The 21,578-nt window shown below is 46.9% G+C and overlaps 2 protein-coding genes across 4 annotated transcripts in view; one reads left to right on the top strand and one right to left on the bottom strand.

The window, feature by feature from the left end:
* LOC142767101 (uncharacterized) overlaps window positions 1–6,184 on the top strand; it is a 278,526-nt gene extending 272,342 nt beyond the window's left edge. For all 3 annotated transcript variants that reach the window (XM_075868332.1, XM_075868329.1, XM_075868330.1), the window contains one exon: window positions 5,740–6,184. In XM_075868332.1, coding sequence (XP_075724447.1) covers window positions 5,740–5,936 — 197 coding nt within the window. In that variant the 3' untranslated portion in view covers window positions 5,937–6,184. The remainder of the gene's footprint in view (window positions 1–5,739) is intronic.
* Window positions 6,185–9,775: 3,591 nt separating this feature from the next.
* Window positions 9,776–13,578, bottom strand: LOC142767902 (uncharacterized). Its single transcript, XM_075870145.1, has one exon. The coding sequence runs from the start codon at window positions 13,576–13,578 to the stop codon at window positions 12,616–12,618; it is 963 nt and encodes a 320-aa protein (XP_075726260.1). The 3' UTR covers window positions 9,776–12,615.
* Window positions 13,579–21,578: the final 8,000 nt, after the last annotated feature.

Raw genomic sequence — 21,578 nt, 5'->3', positions numbered from 1 at the left:
AAGCCTAAAACCTTACTCGCGCGGTGACTCACCAGTGGAGTGACTGTCTTTATTGGTGGCTTCACACCTCATTTTTCTTTATTTGTTTGCTTCCATTTTTCTCGCCTATGAAAAGTTCCTTGCGTTAAAAGTTGCTGCCTCGTGTTGGAGTTAAAGTTGGTACATGACATAGCTTCTCAATTACGTCGAGGCGCGTAGTAAAAAAATGCCAACATCCAAATTTACTTCGTGGGGTGTTTCTATAGCGTGTATATTAGCCTGCCTTTAAGAGTTAATTTCCTCGTGACTGCAGAATGCAGTTGCTTCGGCGGTTTCGCCCCCACCCACTCACTCCTTCCGAGTAATGCTCTCAGTGAACCACAAAGATATGCATTGATATGTAGTGTTTAACGTCCCAAAACCATCATATGATTATTGGAGACACCGTTGTGTAGAGCTTTAGAAATTTTGACCACCTGGCGTTTCTTAACGTGCACCCAAATCTCAAATGAAAATATGCAAGTATTACGGATGTTATTCATTTGTTAGACTCCAAGCAGCGTTTTGAATGGTCTTTGTAACACTGCCTCTGCGTATGAATGCACCCTGCCCCACGTGTTGGCGCCTTGCCAAGTAAATTGTGCCGCTGCTGTGCGTTGTCGTCATGCTCCCTCCTTAATGCGCGGGGACGTCAGTCTCTTCTCGCGTGCTGTGCGCTTAACTGGCACCCAAAGCTGCCGCCTCGTCGGTTTGCATGCAGCACCTGCAGCCACGGCTGCTGGCCACGCCACCGACTGGTCGCTTCACGTGCTAAAAACCTGATGCGCGCCTAACGTACGCGTTGACAGACGTCTTTTCGTATCCCCTACAAGACTTACACCAGCCATCGCTTCAAACAAATTTTCCAGTGTTCACCAGAGCACCCGCGTTAGCGTCGCTGAACTCGTAATGCCACCTATGCGCGATGATGCAATCGTCGCCCCCCCCCCTTCCCACGGTTTACCTCGAGTCAACAACGCACCTTCATTAGAACTGGGAGTTGCATAAGCACAGCGAGCAAGAGAAGCATTCTGTTAAAGGCATAAATTGCCTGCTCCCAGAAACAAAGACAAAAACTGCTGAAAAGTTGAGTTTCAGATTTTCGCAAATCGTTGACATTTGCTGCCTGTTGGCCCTGGAGACGGGAATTGTGAGAAGCTCATGCTGTACTTGTCAGGTTGAGGTGATGGATCATACTTGTTTCTTCTATCAGCGAGTGGATGTGCCCTTCTGAGTGTGAGCCTCTGAAACTGGACATCGCGGATTCGTGGCTTCGGCGCCGAATCTCGTAGAGCTGTACTAAAGTGCTTATTTGGGCCGGTTGGTACATGGTCAACGAAGTGAAAAAAACAGCGCGTAACACAGGACACAGGACAGAGAAGAGACGGACGAGGCGCTGACTTACAACCAAAATTTTTTTTGGTTGTAAGTCAGCTGCCAGCGGTAACAGAATCAAGCTGGCGCCGTCGTCTATGGACTTTTCCTGCTGAGTGACTGGTTACAACTTCGATGAAATCAGGTAAACTTTTCGCTACATCATCGGTACCAAGCCGACCAGCGGCCAGTCTGAGTGCGTCGCGGCGGCAGGTGAAATAAGCGCCCAATATGCTTTGTTTTATAGAAGGCGATGTTTGCTGGAGTGTGATTTGTGTGCTCTATGCGCGAACCGTTTTCAAATATCTAGCGTGAAGGAGTGCACTGCTATGAAACAGACGGTACCAACGAGCGGCCGCCAGTGAGCATGGTGAAAACCCGGACCGTGATGGGGGTCTTTTGTTAGAAGTATACATCAGTCCGTAATATCCCGCAGATAGCGCACAGATATTTTTCATTTGTGTCACTAATAACGACTAAAATTTCAAATGAGATGCTTTGTATCACCTTCAGCTGGCTTTCATCGCGTAGCCGTGCTCCTCGGAAAGACCTAGTGACACCGTCATTGGAAGGTCTCGCGTGGCAGGCAAGGAAGGTGAGTTTTCTTTGTCCCAAAACTGTGTGCTTTTCAAAGGGCCCATTCTGCTGAGATAAGGGTGACGGTTATAGTAAGAGAAACGTAGTGCGGCGATAGCACCCCATTCGAGGGGGAGGCGACCGTCGGTTTTTGCTTTCAACGACCAGCGAGTTGGCCTCCGGCCAGTGGGGCGCGGGCATGCGGCGTGAAGACGTCTGGTGTGTTGACACCCATACATATTGAATAGAGTCTGCGAGGCGGCGTCCGTGCAGGATAGCGTATACCACTTGGCAGTAATGGCATTGGCCCGCTAACGAACCAGCGGGTAACAATATCAGGGCATTCAAACGGCGCCACTATCGTGTGCGTTCGCACAGTTCACGGAACGTCTTTTATAGGCCGTCCCTTCCGACTCTCTCTCTTGGACTGGGAGCTCAAATGCTTGAATAAGAAAGCGAGAAAAGTGGACGGCAATGGGTGTGTTTAGTCTGTCCAATACACGGACTAAATTGTTTTGGTTGGCCGTGAGGAGAACGGGGAGGGGCAACCGAGGTGTTAAAACCTGGCTCATGACTCCTCTCGGTAGTTCAGGTCGCAGCAAACAGTGCTCTGCATGATCGGCTTGGTCGAGACAACATGCCACGGTCCCAACGGTGAAGAGTCTTGTAAATGGACACATAAGTTCCTGTGTATAAAATCTAGTCGTTGCCACGTATCGAAAGGCGCTGGTCTCTATCCTTGACAAGCAGCAGCAGCCACGACAAGACTAAGGACACCGTACAACCAACCTTCCACTTCCTTCTGTACCAACAGCAGCTACGCAGCTGAGAGAGCTCTGCTCTAGAGAACAGAGGGAGGGGGTATAAGGTTACGTTTTACTGTCGGTAAGAAGCCTGTGCAGGCGAGGCAATGCATTTTGCCCGCGTTCCTAAGTACGCGCTGTTGCTGTGTTTGTGCACCGTCGCTCAGTGAAAACGATCGGCGTGCCATGGTTCGTGTATGAATAGATATATCTTGTTAACTTGTCCATCAGTAGTGCTAACGCGGGTGGGGCCAACAAGCCGGAGCACAGCTAGTTTTCAATATTCGAACAGGTGAGATCAGGCGGCGTGAGAAATATCGACCTTAACTTAAGGTTGATATTACTCACCAAGACTTGCAGCCGACCTAATTTAATGTGTGGGCTGAATCTTTATTTTTCAACAGCGCAAAAAAACATAGCTCTCCTACCAGCACTACAAGACAAGTCAAAGTTTTGTGCCCATATATGCGGGACTTTTGAAGGGCTAATGGGTAACATCAGAAGCCCGTTCAGGTGGTGTTTTATGTTGCTTCGGTTGTGTTTTTTTATGATTGTGTCTATAATAATGTCTCTTTGTGTCATCAATGCTTCATAATGTGATGTTTAGGCCTTCATACTTGGAGTTTTATTTTCGTCAGATACTTTCCTGCGTGTTTTTCTTGTAGTCATAGTATCAGAAAACCACAAACTAAAGATTGAGTCAGTGGTGCAAGTATATGTAGGTTAATGAATAAGGCATCACGTAAGGTCATCAGAGCTCAGTGACTCAAAAATGAGAAACATGGCTTCTTCATTCCTGCTCATCATTAGAATAGACAAAATGAAGACTAACGCTTCACCAGTCAGCGTAACACTCATAGAAACACCTTCAAGGCGATGTCCCGAAAATGACGCTTACCCGCCTCAGCTTACTAATGCTGATTGTGATTATCGTGATGATGATGATAATTTCGAGAAGTATAGCACAACCCACCACAGACGATCAGCTACGAGGACTGTGGCAGTATAGTTTTTATACAAAAAGTAAAAAAGGAGAAGGAGAGAGGAGTAAAAAGGGCAAAAAATACGCGAATAAAGATAATCTAATCAGAAACAAAGAACTTTTAATAGATGAGATTTGTTTTAATGTAATGCTACCTAAAAACATATGATTTAAACAACTGAAGTAACTCTAAGAAATCACCCAGAAAACCTAGGAGAGACAGTAAGAATTACGCTTTCTATATTCACTCAAAAACCTCAATGGGGTAAGGACTTACGACCCTTGCTACGTTCAAAAACTCGGTCAGCACGAGAACAAATTATTGACTTCATTCGTAGAAAGTAAAAAAAAGTCAGAAAAAAGAATGCGCTTGAGTACATGCAGTTTACATGGATTTTCAGATGATTTCTGCGTATATTTGTTTAATGAGCAGCTGCTGGACAAAATGTTGGCCTACAAGATTTTATAAAAAACTTCTGCGTGAGTCGATGACCTATATACTTCGTGGTAGACCTGATTTTGTTGTGTAAAATGAAATACAATACAAAATATTAGTACGCACCACGATAGCTCCATTCATGAAGCCATTCTTCATACTCTAGAAGACAACGGCACAGAAAGCTGACTCACCTGTGCCAGAGACCTTTGTTATATCAAACTGTGACAGCGTCACGGGCCGGCACAACGTAAGCCGAGTGGTTCCGTAAGGCACGGTCAGCCATCCTACACTTTTAAACCTAACAATCATAGGCCTTTAATCTGAGCTCGCTAACGTAGTCAAAACAATCACATGCAAGAACGATATATGCATATGAGCATATGGAGCAAAGCAACCACACAGGCAGGCAAGTCTACAACACGCCAAATCAATAACACCGAACTATTTGTGTAATCAAGTCCTACAACTTTCAATAGAAAAATGTACCGTACTGGCATTTACAAAGAAATCAATGACGTGGCAGTCAATCTTTGCTGATAAATCAGTTGCTTCTGATTTCATGCAATACCAATAATTTGAGAACGTTATTGGCCACAACCTATCCTGTAAGAAGCATACGGCTTCTTACAGGATAGGATATTACAGGATATTTCTTGCACCAGAAGAAACAAATAGGATGCATTTGCTTTTAGCATCATCCAGGCATTCAAACTTGAACAGGGAAGTCTTGGCTTTATTGTATTTAGGTGATTTTCTGGAGACCATGCCTAGTTGAGAAACAACCTAACTGATAGTAATGCAAGGGTGGCAGTATATAACGCCAACACGGGCGCCGAAGTACCGCATTCGAAATTTCACGCAAACACGCTGAAGAGAACAGTCACGCGCGAATGCGCAGAAACTCACCGGTCAAACCAAGACCAGTGCAGTGAGTGTCTGTCAGAAACAGACACGGATACAATTTGCAGCCAGCTAATAACAGCCGATGATATCCGACTTTGCAGCAGCGTATTTGCCTAGACGTTGCCTTCACTCGACGCTCACCTAATGTGCTGGCAACTTTGAACGCTGCCATGAGCGCGATACTTTCTTTCATATGTTTCGTGAATTCCCACGACTGGTGACTCGAATGAACAGGCTAACTTCAACCCTGGCAGTCCTCGGAGTAACAACAGTTGAAGTTGCATTTTGTCGGCGCTGTGTGACCAGAGGATGCGAAAATCTTCTACAAGGGCTCTTTTTCATATTTTCAAGAGCACAGGACTGCCTACAACGCTGTAGGTTAATCGCACTACTTTTTCACGTTCTCGTCATTATGACGAGAACGTGAAACGTGATAACGTTTTATGACGTTTTCTACCCTATCGCGTATTATCAGCATAGAGCACCAGGCTAGAGCTGAATCGCACAGGCTTTGTAAAATTTTTTTTTCTGTTTCTGTTTTGTTTAAATATTTATTATTATTATAATACTCTATTATCTATGTGTGAGTGCTGGGAGAATTGTTGTCGTGCATGAAGTAACAGTGACATGCTCCCTGTTTGCAGGAAAACCTCAGTGCATGGTATTGGGAAGAGTCAGTGGTAACATTGAACTGAGTGAATGCTACAATATTTCTTCACTGTGTTCAGTTATGACCGATGTCTGGGAATCACCGAGAAGTGACCCGTGTGCGGTATTCGACAGGGAAGAAAAAAGAAGAATAAGGAAGGCACAGGATGAAGAAGGCATCATACAAAAGTGATAAATAGCCAGCCGACGTTTGACAAGAGGTGTACATGCGTTCAAGTAAACTGTTCTATAGGCAACCTAATGCATTTACTTTGAGTCTCCCTGTAAAATGCCTAATTAAACTTTATTCGACAGAACTTCGATGATCTATGGATGTATAGAATAAGTCTTTGCAACGCACTTCGCCAGCCAATTAGGTTTCTTTGCCTAGAATAAGTGTATGTATACGGTTAAAGTTTGTATTGTTTAAGGTGAATAAACGCTCCCGATAAAAGAATAGCCTTTCAGTTAATTAGGCAGTTTCGGAGTTGTGGCTGAATATGTCACAACACATGTGTTCATAACACATTTATTTATCTCAACACATTCGAAGCACTAACCAATTTTACTGGGTGTTTCACGCAAGAACAAAGGATTATGAAAAATGGCAAACCATATTAGCACACTCTTGGGCTGGAAGGAATTTTATTAGAACAAAGTCAAACTGAGGCATATAAAGGAGTATACAGAAGGAGGGCAAGGACAGCTTGAATTCTTTATTCTTTTTTCTTCGCGTGCACGCGCTCTAATTGAATTTAATGTTTGAACAAAACAAAATCGTTCATTGATATGTCGGGTTTAACGTCCCAAAACCACCATATGCTTATGAGAGACGCCGTAGTGGAGGGCTCTAGAAATTTCGACCATCTGTGGTTCTTTGATGTGCACCCATACTTATACACACGGACTTACAAGATTTTCGCCTCCATCAAAAATTTAGGCGCCGCAGCCGGGATTCAATCCCGTGACCTGCGTGTCAGCAGCCGAGTTACCTGGCCACTTGGCTACCACGGCAGTGACAGAACCGAATCAGGCATGTGTTACACATCTTTCATGTAGTTGAAAATGATTGGTTTTCCTTGATGTGGCGCTCAAGGAGGCTTTTGATATCTAGCTTAGTTAAATTTTTACCTACGTCAAACAATGAAATATTATCAGGATATACATTAGAGCGCGAAATGTCCTTTCTTTCGTTATGGAAAGTATTCCGAATCAATTCATCTCATTTTCTGTAGCAACGTATTGTTATGAGATAATGTCCCACAAAACCGGTTAGATAGGCGCGGAGAAAGAAGACATGAATTCATATATAACACAAGAAGATTACCTTGCTGAGTCAGCAATCAGCTTTCGAATTTTACTAGCCACACTACCACTTATTATTTAGCTGATACACTGCAATGTTTCAACTCTCAGGAGAATTTCATATAACAATTCCACCTCAGATATTCAACCAATTCTATTATTTCTATCCCTCCCTTTATTTCTTTTATTTACATTGCGCCAAAATAATTTCACAGTCAAAACACAGTAATCATATTCCCCTAGTCTAGAAACTCTAAAGGTATTGACTTGCATTAACCACCGGCTACTTGGCCAATCCCCCTTATCGGGTGAGAGCCACAAAAGAAAGGAACAAGCAAGCGAGCAAGCAAGACGACATGATTTTGGTGCAGGGCCCCCTTTGTGGGTATGCGCCGGGGTAAAAAGAATCATCATCTTCAGCTCTTGTTCTCAATCTTGGCTTGCGCGTTGGCGTGGTGTAAATATATCTTTAAACGCGTAGCATCGCGTGTACCTTCACGTATCATTTTGATGGATGGTGCTGGGTTACAACGCACGACGGAGTTACGCAGCGGACGCCTAGTCGCTTCTTCCGAAATGTCTACCGACAGCAACGCTTCGTCAACTGCCGCGCCCTATGCATCAACGGCGCCGACCTCCCCTCTTTTTCTCGTGGCCGCTGCACCCCGCGATCCCGGCAGCTTTTCGGGAACGGAAGGCGAGGGCGTGCATGAGTGGCTTAAACTCTACGAGCTCGTCAGCGAAAATCACAGGTGGGACCCAACCTTGATGCTGGCAAACATCATCTTTTATTTGCAAGGAACGGCCAAGGCGTGGTTTAATAACAACGTGACCAAATTACGCGAGTTGTTTGGTTAATCTGCCGGCTGCAGGCAGGCCGCTAGGAAAGAACTTGGCACACGTGTTCAGACGTTCACGGAATCTTACCTGGCGTATATACAAGATGTGCTGATCCTTTACCGTAAAAATTACCGAACCATGGCTGAAGCAGACAAGGTAGCGCACGTGCTCAAGGGCATCGCAGACGATGCATTTAACCTCCTTGTGTGCAAAGGCTGTTCCACCGTGCAAGATGTTATCTTGGAGTGCCAACGCTTTCAAGAGGTTAAAAGTTGGCGCATTTCCCACCACTTTACGCGCCTCCCCAACACTGCTGCAACGTCAACTTACGAGGATCTTCGTATAGCGACCCAGCCCAATTCACACTCGTGTAACATCACGAGAATCATACGCCGCGAAATCGAGGCAATAGCACCCGCACCCTTGAGAGCACTAGCACCGAGTGACCCTCAGCCGACCACATCGCTAATAAGGACCGTTGTTCGCCAAGAACTAACCAACGCGGGTATTCGCACGGTCTGTTTTGTGCACCTCCCCGACGCTGTCAGTTCATCTACCTCCAGCCACCCACAGCCTTATCACAGCCCTGCTCTGCGTAACCGTGACCCAAATGCGTGCAGGACGCCTGACGACAGGCCAATTGGCTTTCTATGTAAACGAGTGGGACACATTTCCCACCATTTCAAGAGCACATGGACCTCACAGTATTGGGCCAACTCAAGCTTCTCCAACCTCCAGTCACCAGCCCATCTCTACGGCCAGGAACTACCACGGCGTGATGGCTCAGCTAATTACGACCCGACCACTATGACCACTGCCCAGTACAGTCGCTCACCTTCATCTCGACGTAGATTTTCCTGGTCTCCACCACCACCCCGTTCCCCGTCCCCATCCTCTGCCCTGCGGTTTTCCTCGGAAAACTAATGGCTGCAGCTCCTGGATGTGACGCTGCTGATACAACTTGCTCTCCAATTCCTCTGTTGACGCTGCCGACCAATCAGAACCTGATCGACGTTGAAGTCGACAGTTTATCTTTTTAAGCCTTGGAGGACACTGGCCCCCATATTTCTGTGATGAGCTTGCACATTCGAAACCGCTTCAAGAAAGTCCTTACTCCAGCCCCTTCACGCAGTGTTCATGTTGCTGATGGTAGTACGGCTTCTGTTATTGCGTCTGTACTGCACGCGTCACTATCTCCGGCCGCCAAACTTCAGTTCTCTTCACTGTTCTCTCTCACTGCACCAATGATGTGATCCTCGGTCTTGACATTTTGTCCACTCATTCAGCCCTAATCGACTGTTCAGCTGGTACTGTGCAACTTGACCTACCGTGTCCGATTTATCCGCCCAGTCCACCCCAAGCTCGCATGTGCTCTGCTGAGCATGTCCGTTTGTCACTGCAAACTGTGACCTGCATCACCGTAATGCCCTCACCACCTGTATCCGACGGCGACTATGTGCTCACACCTATTACATCCATTCTTTTGACTCACAGTGTTACCCTACCACACACTGTTATTCAGTTACGTGCAAACCGTGCCTTCATTCCGGTGCTCAACTTTGCTCTGTGTCCAGAAGTGCTCCCATGTGGACTTGCCTTCGCCATGCTGACTCACTATGAAGAATGCGTCATCTGAGCTCTATCTTCGAACGATACTGGACACGGTAGCTACAGGCATGCTCTATCTTCGCAAGCAAGCCCGTCTGCTGACGTTAAAAATGATCGCGCCAGACCTTTTGCCGCATGAAGACCAGAACTAACGTTTTCAAATATTCTTTCTTTCCGCGCACTATAAACTTCACTTCACTTCACTTTTATTTCCTTAAAGACCCCCTGTAGGGGTATTACATAAGGGGTGGTGCATAACAAACAAAAAAAAAAGAGAACTATACAACGGTGTTTTTAATGGCTTCTGCAAACATAGATGGGTTAGTGATGGCACAGGTGGCGTGAGGAAGGCCATTCCAGTCTTTTGCTGCTCTTACGAAAAAGGAGGCTTGGAATACAGTGGTCCGGGTACGTGGTAATGCGACTTGTAACGGATGACCAGTGCGATGGGATATGTGCGGAGGGGGCGTGATGTACGGTGGATGATTCAGTGAACTGAAATAAAACATATGAAAAAGAGAGAGGGTGGCACACCGTCGGCGTGAAGCAAGGGTTTCTATACCTGATTCCGCCTTTAGAGATGAGATGCTGATATCGTATGAATATGCAGAATGAATGAACCTGGTAGCCCGATTTTGAAGTGATTCGAGTTCACTTATGATGTATGATTGATGAGGGCTCCAGATGGAAGATGCATACTCGAGTTTGGACCTGATAAATGATTTGTATGCAAGCGTCTTGACGTGAGGCGGAGTATGGCGTAAGTGTCGTCTGAGAAACCCGAGTGATTTATTAGCAGACGAGATGATGTTAGTAGTGTGATGACGCCAAGACAGGTCATGAGCCAAGGTGATGCCGAGGTATTTGAATGATTGAACTGATTGTATGGGAACATTAGTGATGGAATAGGTAAACTCAAAAGGGTTACGGTGGCGAGAAAAAGAAACGAGCTTACATTTATTAGGATTTAAGTTCATTAACCAACGATCACACCATGTTTGTATGTTGTTAAGATCATGCTGAATTAGTGTTTGGTCATGAATGTTGGTTACTGATCGGTAGATTACGCAGTCATCGGCAAACATACGAAAGTTACATGATACATGCAATGGTAGGTCGTTAATGTAAATTAAAAAGAGTAGAGGCCCTAAGACAGACCCTTGCGGGACACCTGAGGTTACAGGTAGTCGGTTAGATGAGTGATTATTAATAAACACAAATTGGGAACGATTAGTCAGGAAAGATGTTATCCATGCAAGTACATTAGGATCTAGATTTAACAGAGATAATTTAAGAATTAGGCGTTTGTGAGGGACAGTGTCAAATGCTTTGGCGAAATCCAGGAAAAGAGCATCGGTCTGAATGTTGCAGTCAAGGTTAGAATGTAAGTCGTGAATGAAAATGGCCAGCTGTGTTTCACAAGAATAACCCCTTCGGAACCCGTGTTGAGAAGGATGAAAAAAGTGCATTGAGTCCAAGAAGTTGATGATATGGGAGTAGATGACATGTTCCATGATTTTGCAGGGGATACTTGTTAAGGATATGGGACGGTAATTTAGTGGAGAATCTCTGTTACCTGATTTGTAGACTGGAACGACCTTGCCTACTTTCCAGTCTGCTGGCAGAATGCTTGATGATAATGACTGCGAAAATAACAATGTAAGGTATGCGGCACACACATGTTTAACATTTATGAGAAGTTTTGAATTAATGTCATCCACACCTGCAGAAGAAGAAAGCTTAATCTTTTCTATAATCGAAATGATGCCGTCCGTAGAAAATGCAATCGGGGGCATAGACTCGGTGCTGCGCGCAGGTGAAGAAAAATCGGGAACTGAACTCTCATTCGTAAAAACAGAGAAAAAGGCCTCGTTAAAAAGGTTCGCGCATTCATTGTTGTCGACTATATCGCCATGCGCATTTGAAAGACTAGTGGTGCGCATCTCCTGAGGGTTTATCACCTCCCAGAATTTGCGAGGGCTGGTTGCAAGCATTTTGGGCAGCTCTTCATGAAAGAACACGTGCTTGGCGTTTCGAATGGTTCTAAGATAATCATCTTCCGCGGCGTAATATTTTTCCCATAAGGACAGAAGTTTAGACTGTTTGGCTGATCGGAAGAGGCGTTTTTTCTTGTTTCTTAGTTTGTGAAGTGTACGTGAAAACCATGGCTTGTTTCGGTTTGCGGTAAACGTTATTTTTGGGACAAATTTCTCGACAAGAGTGGCTAACTTATCTCTAAATATAATCCAATTCTCATCCACAGAGCGTGTATGGCTTATTCTCTCGAAATCAGGAAGAAAAGATATCAATTCATTATTGATGGCACTATAATTGCCCTTGTCGTAAAGACGGATTGTTTTGGTGACAAGATCGCGTTTTACAGGTCGAAACGCAAAGGCCGCATGGATTACCTTGTGGTCACTGACGGCACGCAGATATGTAATTGATGATAAGCTCTCTTGATGACTAGTTAGTATTAGATCTAAGATGCTGGAATTGCTCTCTGTAACGCGCGTTGGTTGGGATACAAGTTGGGTTAGATTGCAATTCAGGCAGAAATCTATGAAGTCCTTTGCGGGCTCACTGCCCACAGCTGACGGGACGCTACTACTCCAATCTATTTGAGGGAAATTAAAATCGCCGAAAAGCAGTATCTCTGCTTGCGGATACTGTTTCCCAAGGTCACTCAGGTTGTTGTTGAGCTTATATGCGAAATCTGGGTCACTGTTCGGGGGCCTATAACAAACGCCTACAAGGACAGTATGAGGGCGAGCACGGCAAACGACCCAAAGAATTTCAAGTTCAGGAGAGTTGGTCCTGGCCACCGAGCACGATAACTGTTGGTGCACAGCTATCAGAACCCCGCCTCCACGTGCGCCTGTACGGTCCTTACGATAAAGTTGAAATCCAGGTAGGTGATCTAGCACTTCTGCATCGGTTATATCATTTGTCAGCCAAGTCTCGGTTATCACCAATACGTTACTGCTTGATGACAAAGCAAGCTCAGAAAAAGTTATGCGTTTCGGAAAAAAACTGCGCGCGTTAGCAAAGACTACCGAAAGTGACAGGCCAGATTGAGGTGTGGGGGTGTGCCCGGCAGATTTGCGCCGAGGAAATTGCTACGACGCTTCCCTTACAGTTTGCGATTGCTCATCGTAGACGTAGCGCTTGTGACCCATTAGCAGTGTCTTGTACGTGATGGAAAAAGGCAGCGACTTGGTTTTAGCAAAGGCAATCAATTGCCGACGGACGTTTTGCACACGACGTGAAAAATCTTCACCAACACTAAAAGTGGTTCCTTTAAATTTCCGTCCATTAGAAAGAATCTCTCCTTTTGTTTTATGGAATGCGAATTTAACTATTATGGGGCGATGGTGGTTAGTACCCTTGCGGCGACCCAGACGATGCGCGCGCTCAATTTCCTTCGGATCGATGGAAATACCTAGACGATCACGGCAGTGCTTGATGACAAGTTGTTCAACTTGGACAAGTGCTTCCGATCCAGTTGATTCAGGAAGGCCATAAAATATGAGGTTATTGCGCCGAGAATGATTCTCGGCTTCATCCACGCGTGCTTCAAGCTTGCGCAGAAGGTCACTCGCGCGAGCGGTGTCTCTTCTGAGCGCTTCCACATCAGTACGTAAGGAAATAATATTTTGACAGTGCCCTTCCAGATCAGTCATGCGTCTACTGAGATCTGCTATAGATTTATCTGTTGATAGCAAATGGGACTTAAGGTCCTGTACCTGACTGATTAATTCCGTCTGACCGGCAGACAATTTCTGCAGTTCAGTTAGTACAGCATTAGAAGCAGGACCCGGATTGCTTTCAATATCGCCCGACATCATCAACAAGGCACGAATAACACGAGAACACTCAAGTGCAACAAGAACGCAGCAGTGTGGGCTCGGCAGCTGAAACAGCAGGTAATTACTAGACTTCTTAGCGAGAAGACTGTAAGTTTTACTAACCTGCATGACAAGAGTGAAAGGATTAGCGGTCTGCGTTGGTGCACAGCCGCCGAGCCCACACAGCGCCGCCGGCAAAGGCCGCTCTTTTGAAACGATTGGAATAATCTGCATTTATCACAACTAATAAGCACAGGCTCCATTGATTATATATCTACTTGATGTTCGCCACTGTCATGTTGATTAATCTTCCATTTCTTATTTTTAGTGCCCTTTTTGTATTTCAATTCTTTTTTTTTGTATTTCAAGTGTCTTGCGGGGGTATAGGCAAATGTTTATGCGCATGCAATGTGTTCTTACTTCTGTTATCTCTTTCTGACGTTGTTTTCATTGATTATGTTTTTCGTATTTCTTCAGTGTACATCTTGTTTAGTTGTGACTTTCTCCTTTCATTTTTTTTGTGATTGCTGTTCATGGATATATGCATATGCGTATATATATATGTATATATATATATATATATATATATATATATATATATATATATATATATATATATTGTTACCACATGTGTAATTTAGGTATGTGCACCTGTGTAGCGGGGAACATGGTGGTAGCAGAAGAGAAGGACGTTCAGTTGGTGGCAAAAGCTCGCTGCTGCCCGTTCACTGCGGTATACTGTCGAGTCGACCGTTACGTCTGCTTCGAATAAACCCTTCGTAGACGTAACAGAGTGGTGGAGGTGCTGGGTAAGACACATCGACGTACCACGGAGCTACAGCTGTTCGGAGTTCGCCGGAGCCGTCGTCTTGCCGGTCTGCCACCGACAACAGTCGTCATGACCCAGAGCGAAGGTCAGGAATCAACCGCCTCGACTTCGCGCCAATCTACACTGGCTACTACACCAAGGCATCACTACATGGAACCCCGCCCGTTCGCGGGAATGGCAGGAGAAGATGTGGACGCGTGGCTAACGCACTACAAAAGGGTGAGCCGGTACAACCACTGGAACTCTATCGATCAGCTGGAAAACGTCGCGCTGTTTCTCACGGACACTGCCCTGATGTGGTATGAAAACCACGAAGAGTCCTTGACAACATGGGCTATTTTTGCTCAAGAACTCAAGAAGTGTTTTGGTGACTCCGACTCAAGAAAGAAAAGCGCGGAGCGGACTCTTGCTGGAAGAGCCCAGACTCCTGGAGAAACCTGCACAGCCTATATAGAGGACGTTCTTAAGCTTTGCAAGATTATAAACCCGCAGATGTCTGAAGAAGACAGGGTCGGACACCTATTGAAAGGCATAGCGGAAGACGTTTACAATTTTCTGATAGGCAGAGATGACCTCACCTCTGCCTCCGACGTCCAACAACACTGCCGCACGTTTGAAAAATTGAAGACTCGTCGCATCGCCCCGAAATTTGGTAGGCTGGCAAATGTGACAACGGTTGCCAGCGTCGACGTGAGCCCGCCCACCGACCTTGCCGCTACTATTCGGGCAATCATGCGTGAAGAGCTGCAACGACAAGGTAGTAGGGTTGACGAAACCATTCCTCATCCACCTACCAATCCACCCTACTACACGGCGGCACCATCAGCTTCTTTTCCACCATCGGTATGTGTGGCAGACATCAGCGAAACTGGAAATCCGCGGCCACGTCGTGACTCATTCGTGGCCGACCAGCGATATGGCCAACGCCTTCGGCACGGCCCCGCCACACAGAGGTGGGCAGCCCCCGCTCAACAAGCTCGTCATCGACCCTTCACAGCTGAGCGGTCCCAGCATTGGTTCGGTGAGCGTCCTCTACCAGTCTGTTACAACTGTGGCTTCGAAGGACACATTCCCAGGTATTGCAATTACCGGCAGCCGCCAAGGTATGACCGATCACCGAGATTTAACCGTTCTGGCGTTACCCGAGCACCGACATTTCCGGGAAGCGCGTCTTACGAGATCCCAGGACCGCTACGAAACCAATCTCCGGCCTCTGACAGCAGTGTGACACCACCACCTGCCCCTCGTGCCAACCGATCACCGTCTCCTCGGCGCCGCCACTCCTCGCCTCTTACGGAAAACTAGCCGGCGCGGCCGTTGGAGGTGAGGTCGCCGGACAGTCTTCGATTTCAACAGATATACCTCCGTTAGCTTCCATGTTTAGAAATAAGGTTCGAGTGCTTATCGATGGTGTACCAACAATGGCGTTGGTGGACACAGGTGCAAGCGTGTCAGTGATGAGTTTAGTTTTCACCCGCCTTCTTGGACGAAAGGTTATGTTTCATTGGGACCGTCCTGATATGTTTCGTGGAGTGAGCGGAGAGGTGTTACAACCTGTTGGTGTCTGCACTGTGACTTTTAGTTTGGCGTGCCAGAACTTTGTCGCAGAGTTTGCTGTTCTCCCTCATACTACGCATGACGTCATTCTGGGACTCGATTTCTTGAAGCTATGTGGTGCTACTGTCGATTGCCGCACAGGACAAATTACAGTAGATTCTGATATCCCAGTTTCGTTTATGGAAAACTCGCCCTCTCAAGAAAGTGCTCTTTGCGTGTCTGTGGACACAACTGTGCCGCCGTTGTCTGCAAAATGCGTCCCTGTTGTCTGTTCACCTGCAAGCGAGAAAACATTTGACGCAACTGTGGAGCCCGTGCATCTCAGTTGCATAAAGAAGACAGTTTTAATACCGTACTGTACACTATCGGTTGCGCAAGGGCATACTGGTTTGTAGGTGATTGACTGCTCTAGTGAACCTACAGTGCTGCCGAAGGATCTGAAACTTGCAGAGATTCGTGAACACCAAGTATTCTCGCTTGCCACCCTCACAGAAAGCAACGATTCCCCGGATAAGACCCGTTGCAATAATCTGCACGCCAGGGACACCACCATTATGGCTATGATTGATAAGTCACTCAGCACCAAGGAACGTAATGAACTGGCGAGTATTCTGCGCAAACATGCCGGTATTTTTTATTTCGCTCAGCATGATTCACCGTCATTCCCTGCTTCTCGTATAAAGCACCGAATTGACACGACATCTCACAGACCTCTCCGACAGAAACCATATCGTGTATCGCCGTCAGAACGCGCAGTGATCAATGAACAGGTTTGCGAGATGCTCAAGCAAAATGTAATTCAGGAATCATGTAGTCCGTGGGCCGCCCCAGTAATTCTAGTGAAGAAGAAGGATGGGACATGGCGATTTTGTGTTGACTACCGCCGTCTCAACGCCATCACTAAAAAAGACGTATACCCACTTCCACGGATTGATGATGCTATCGACTGTCTATCATCGGCCTCTTACTTTTCGTCTGTGGATCTGAGGTCAGGCTACTGGCAGATTCCAATGCACGAGGAAGACAAGGAGAAAACGGCATTTGTTACAACAGATGGACTATTTGAATTCAATGTGATGCCGTTCGGACTCTGCAACGCGCCTGCAACTTTTGAGCGAATTATGGACAACATTCTGCGTGGATTGAAGTGGGAAGTGTGTATGTGTTACTTGGACGACGTTGTAATTTTTGGGCGCACCTTTTGTGAGCACAACACACGCCTTGACCTCGTACTGGACTGCCTAAGCAAAGCACGCTTGGTGCTCAACTCAAAGAAATGTCGTTTTGGAGAGCGCCAAACACTCGTCCTTGGACACTTAGTAAACAAAGAAGGCATACGACCGGATCCCGCCAAGGCGGCCGCAGTGGAGGCATTTAAGCAGCCAAACTCGGTGAAAGAACTGCGCAGCTTTTTGGGGCTTTGTTCATACTTTCGCCGATTCATTCCTGGCTTTGCCAATATTGCATACCCGCTCACGTGTCTGCTTCAGAAAGGTGCGCAGTTTGACTGGACCCCGGAATGCGAGTCTGCTTTTTCGGAGTTGAAGTTTCTTTTGACGTCCCATCCGATTCTTCGACACTTCAATCCTCTCGCTCCCACTGAGATTCACACGGACGCCAGCGGTATTGGTGTAGGTGCTGTCCTGGTTCAACGCTTGGATAATCAAGAACACGTCGTAGCGTATGCAAGTCGCTCGCTCAGCAAGTCCGAGCGTAACTACACTGTCACAGAGCAAGAATGCCTCGCAGTAGTCTTCGCAGTGCAGCGCTTCCGGTCCTACCTGTACGGACGCCCCTTTACCGTCGTGACAGACCATCATTCTCTCTGCTGGTTGGTTAATCTGCGTGACCCATCTGGTCGGCTGGCGCGCTGGGCACTTCGTCTACAAGAATATGACTTCACGGTTTCGTATAAAAGCGGCCGACGTCACGCTGATGCAGATTGTCTTTCACGACTACCGCTTCCAACGATGGAATGTGACGCGGACACCTTCCATACCTACATTGCATCACTCGACCAACCTTTTCCCGATAACAAAACCTTTAAGAATGAGCAACAAAGGGACAGCACCATCCAACAGCTTCTTGCTACCAAACCAAAATCATCGCCTACGCGCTTCTGCATCCGAGACGGGCTAGTTTACAAAAATAACTACACCAACACCGGCTCACGATATCTTCTGGTGGTTCCGAAGAGTCTTCGCGTTTATGTCTTGCAGGCTATGCATGATGACCCAACATCCGGTCATCTAGGCACAGCAAAAACTCTTTGCCGCCTTCAAGAAAGATTCTACTGACCCAAAATGCGCCACACGACGGAACAATACGTGTCTAGCTGCAACGAGTGTCAACGTCATAAGCGCCCAACAAGTGCTCCTTTAGGGCGATTACATCCGGTGCCGCCCCCTAGAACTCCATTCGAGCAAGTCGGGATTGACCTCCTTGGACCCTTTCCCCGGTCTTCTAATGGAAATCGCTGGATAGTCGTTTGCACCGACCATTTAACACGGTACTGCGAGACCGCTGCCATACCATCGGCAACTGCAGCTGATGTGTCTTCCTTCATGCTACGTTTTGTCATTCTTCGACATGGGCCTCCCAAAATCGTAATCAGTGACCGTGGCCGACAATTCACAGCAGACGTGATGGAAGAGATGCTTCGTGTCTGTGCTTCAAGGTTTCGGCACACTACGCCATACCATCCCCAAACGAACGGTCTAACTGAACGAACGAACAGAACTCTCTCGAACATGCTGTCTATGTATGTTGCATCCGATCACAAGGACTGGGACAGCATTCTACCCTTTATCACATATGCATTCAACACCGCTCAGCATGAAACTACCGGCTACAGTCCTTTCTTTCTTCTATATGCTCGACCACCTCGTCATACCTTAAATACAATCTTCCCGTGTTTGGACCATCATGATCCCTGCATATCCGAGATCATCTGTCGGGCAGAAGAAGCTAGACGCCTTGCTTATTTGCGCACTCTCGCTTCGCAAGACCGCTCGAAGGCATATTTTGACCGCCGACGCCGACACGTGACGTACAATCGCGGCGACCTAGTGTTGCTCTGGAAACCAACTAGAAAACGCGGTTTGAGCGAGAAACTGCTAGCGCACTATGCGGGACCTTATCTTGTTGTAGACCGTATCAGTGATTTAGTTTACCGCATAGCGCGTCACCATTCAAACGGCCGACGGTCTGCAAAAACTGAACTTGTCCATGTTGCACGTTTGAAGCGCTTTATTCCTCGAGAGACTGTTTGACTCGCCCAGTGGGCCTCGTCTGCGCGGAGGGAAATGTTACCACATGTGTAATTTAGGTATGTGCACCTGTGTAGCGGGGAACATGGTGGTAGCAGAAGAGAAGGACGTTCAGTTGGTGGCAAAAGCTCGCTGCTGCCCGTTCACTGCGGTATACCGTCGAGTCGACCGTTACGTCTGCTTCGAATAAACCCTTCGTAGACGTAACAATATATATATATATATATATATATATATATATATATATATATATATATATATATATATATATATATATATATATATATATATATATATATATATATATGTGTGTGTGTGTGTGTGTGTGTGTGTGTGTGTGTGTGTGTGTGTGTGTGTGTGTATGTGTATATTTATATTCATGTATTTGCTCTCCTGCTTGGACCCAAATAGGGTCTGCAGGATCGTATAAAGAAAAAATAAAAAAATAAATGAAGCTGACGCACTCCTTCACGTTCTTGAGTCATACTGGGATGCATTTGACTTTTGTGATCGTCCGCTTGGTCAAACCACGGCTGTAAAGCACCGCATTGACACCGGCGATGTCTGCCCTGTCCATCGGCGTCCATACCGCGTATCTCCAAACGAGCGTCATATAATTCAAGCCGAAGTCGACAAAATGCTCGCCAGAGACATAATTGAGCCATCAAGTAATCCACGGGCTTCCCCTGTAGTTCTTGTCAAAAAGAAGGACAACTCTTGGCGATCCTGTGTTGACTGCTGACATCCGAACAAGATTACTAAAAAAGACGTCTACCCGCTACCACGCATAGACGACGCCCTGGATTGTCTTCACGGCGCTAAGTACTTTTTGTCTATTGATCTAAGATCAGGGTACTGGCAAATTGCTGTCAACGACATGGACCGCGAAAAGACCGCTTTTGTCACGCCCAATGGCCTTTACCAGTTTAAAGTCATGCCCTTCGGGTTATGCAACGCTCCTGCCACTTTCAAGTGGATGTCAGTGGCAAAGGAATCGGTCCTGTTATGGTCCAGCATCAAAGCGGCTGCGTCCGCGTTATCGCCTATGCCAGCCGTCTGCTCTCACAGGCGGAAAGAAACTACTCAATCACCGAAAGAGAATGCCTAGCTCCCGTTTGGGCAGTAGCAAAATTTTGGCCCTATTTACAGGGTCAACATTTCACCGTCACAATCGATCACCACGCATTTTGCTGGCTCGCATCCTTGAAAGACCCCACTGGGCGCCTTCGTCGATGAGCATTACGACTGCAAGAGTACAACTACTTGGTGTCCTCCAAATCTGGCCGCTTACACCATGACGCTGACAGCTTATCTCGGAATCCAGTGGACCCACCTGAGGCGTTAGATGAAGCGCCATGTGTCCTGTCTCTCTCCGCTCTAAGCAACATGCGGGAGGAACAGCGCCGAGATCCTGTCTTACGTATTATTATCGACAAGCTTCATTCTGCAGCACCCGATCCGTCTACTCAATGGTTCATGCTCAAGGATGGCACATTGTACCGTTACAACGTCCGCCCTGATGAACATGAACTGCTCCTTGTGGTACCTTCCCACTTACGTGCGAGTGTGATCAGCCAGCTTCACGACGCTCCCACTGCCGGTCACCTCGGACTGTCTCGGGCGTATGACCGTGTACAGCGTTGATAATACTGGCCCAGTCTTTATCGCTCAGTCCGCAGCTACGTCGCCTCATGCGACCAGTGTCAACGCCGAAAAAAACCTTCGGTGAGCCGTGCTGGGTTCCTCCAACCGCTTTACGTTCCCTTTGATCCGTTCTTTCGACGTAGTCTTGACCTCCTAGGCCCTTTCCCTGCGTCCACTTCTGATAATAAGAGGATAGCTGTTGCGACGAATCACACAACGAAGTACGCCAATGCACGGGCTCTACCAACCAGCTGGGCCACAGACGTTGCCGATTTCCTTCTGCATGACGTCATACTTCATCATGGCGCACCACGCCAACTCCTCACAGATCGTGGGCGCTATTTTCCTTCCCGAGTAATGAACGACCTGCTTCGCTCCTTCGAGACAAAACGTAAATTTACGACAGCCTACAACCCGCAAACTAACGGACTGACTGAGCGATTCAACCGGCCTTTGAGCGATATGCTCGCCATCTACGTATCGTCCGACCACCAATACTGGCACGTTGCATTGCCTATTGTTACGTTTGCCTATAATTCCTCATGCCACGATGCAGCTGGTTTTTCACCTTTCTATCTTATGTTTGGCCGTGATCCAACTTTACCGTTTGACACCATCTTTCCGACACCCGTCGACTCGACGACCGAATACGCCCGCGATGCTATCATCACAGCTCGAAAGGCGCGAGAAGCTGCCCATCAACTCCTCTTAGCATCGCAAGATCAGCAGCGGCACCATTAGAACTCCCATCATCACCAAGTTTCCTTTACTCCGGGTTTTTCTTCTGCTATTGTTGACTCCGACAAGGCATGTTGCACTTTCTGAAAAACAGCTTTCCCGCTACTCGGGACCCTGCCACGTATTGCGCCAGGTGACAGATGTGACCTACGAGATAGCCCCGCTCGAGTCTTCTTCCTCCTCCCCTTCACTATCTA

This window comes from Rhipicephalus microplus, chromosome 7, assembly GCF_043290135.1.
Source record: "Rhipicephalus microplus isolate Deutch F79 chromosome 7, USDA_Rmic, whole genome shotgun sequence".
NCBI classification, from domain to species: domain Eukaryota; kingdom Metazoa; phylum Arthropoda; class Arachnida; order Ixodida; family Ixodidae; genus Rhipicephalus; species Rhipicephalus microplus.
This window is presented reverse-complemented; position numbering and strand designations above follow the sequence as displayed.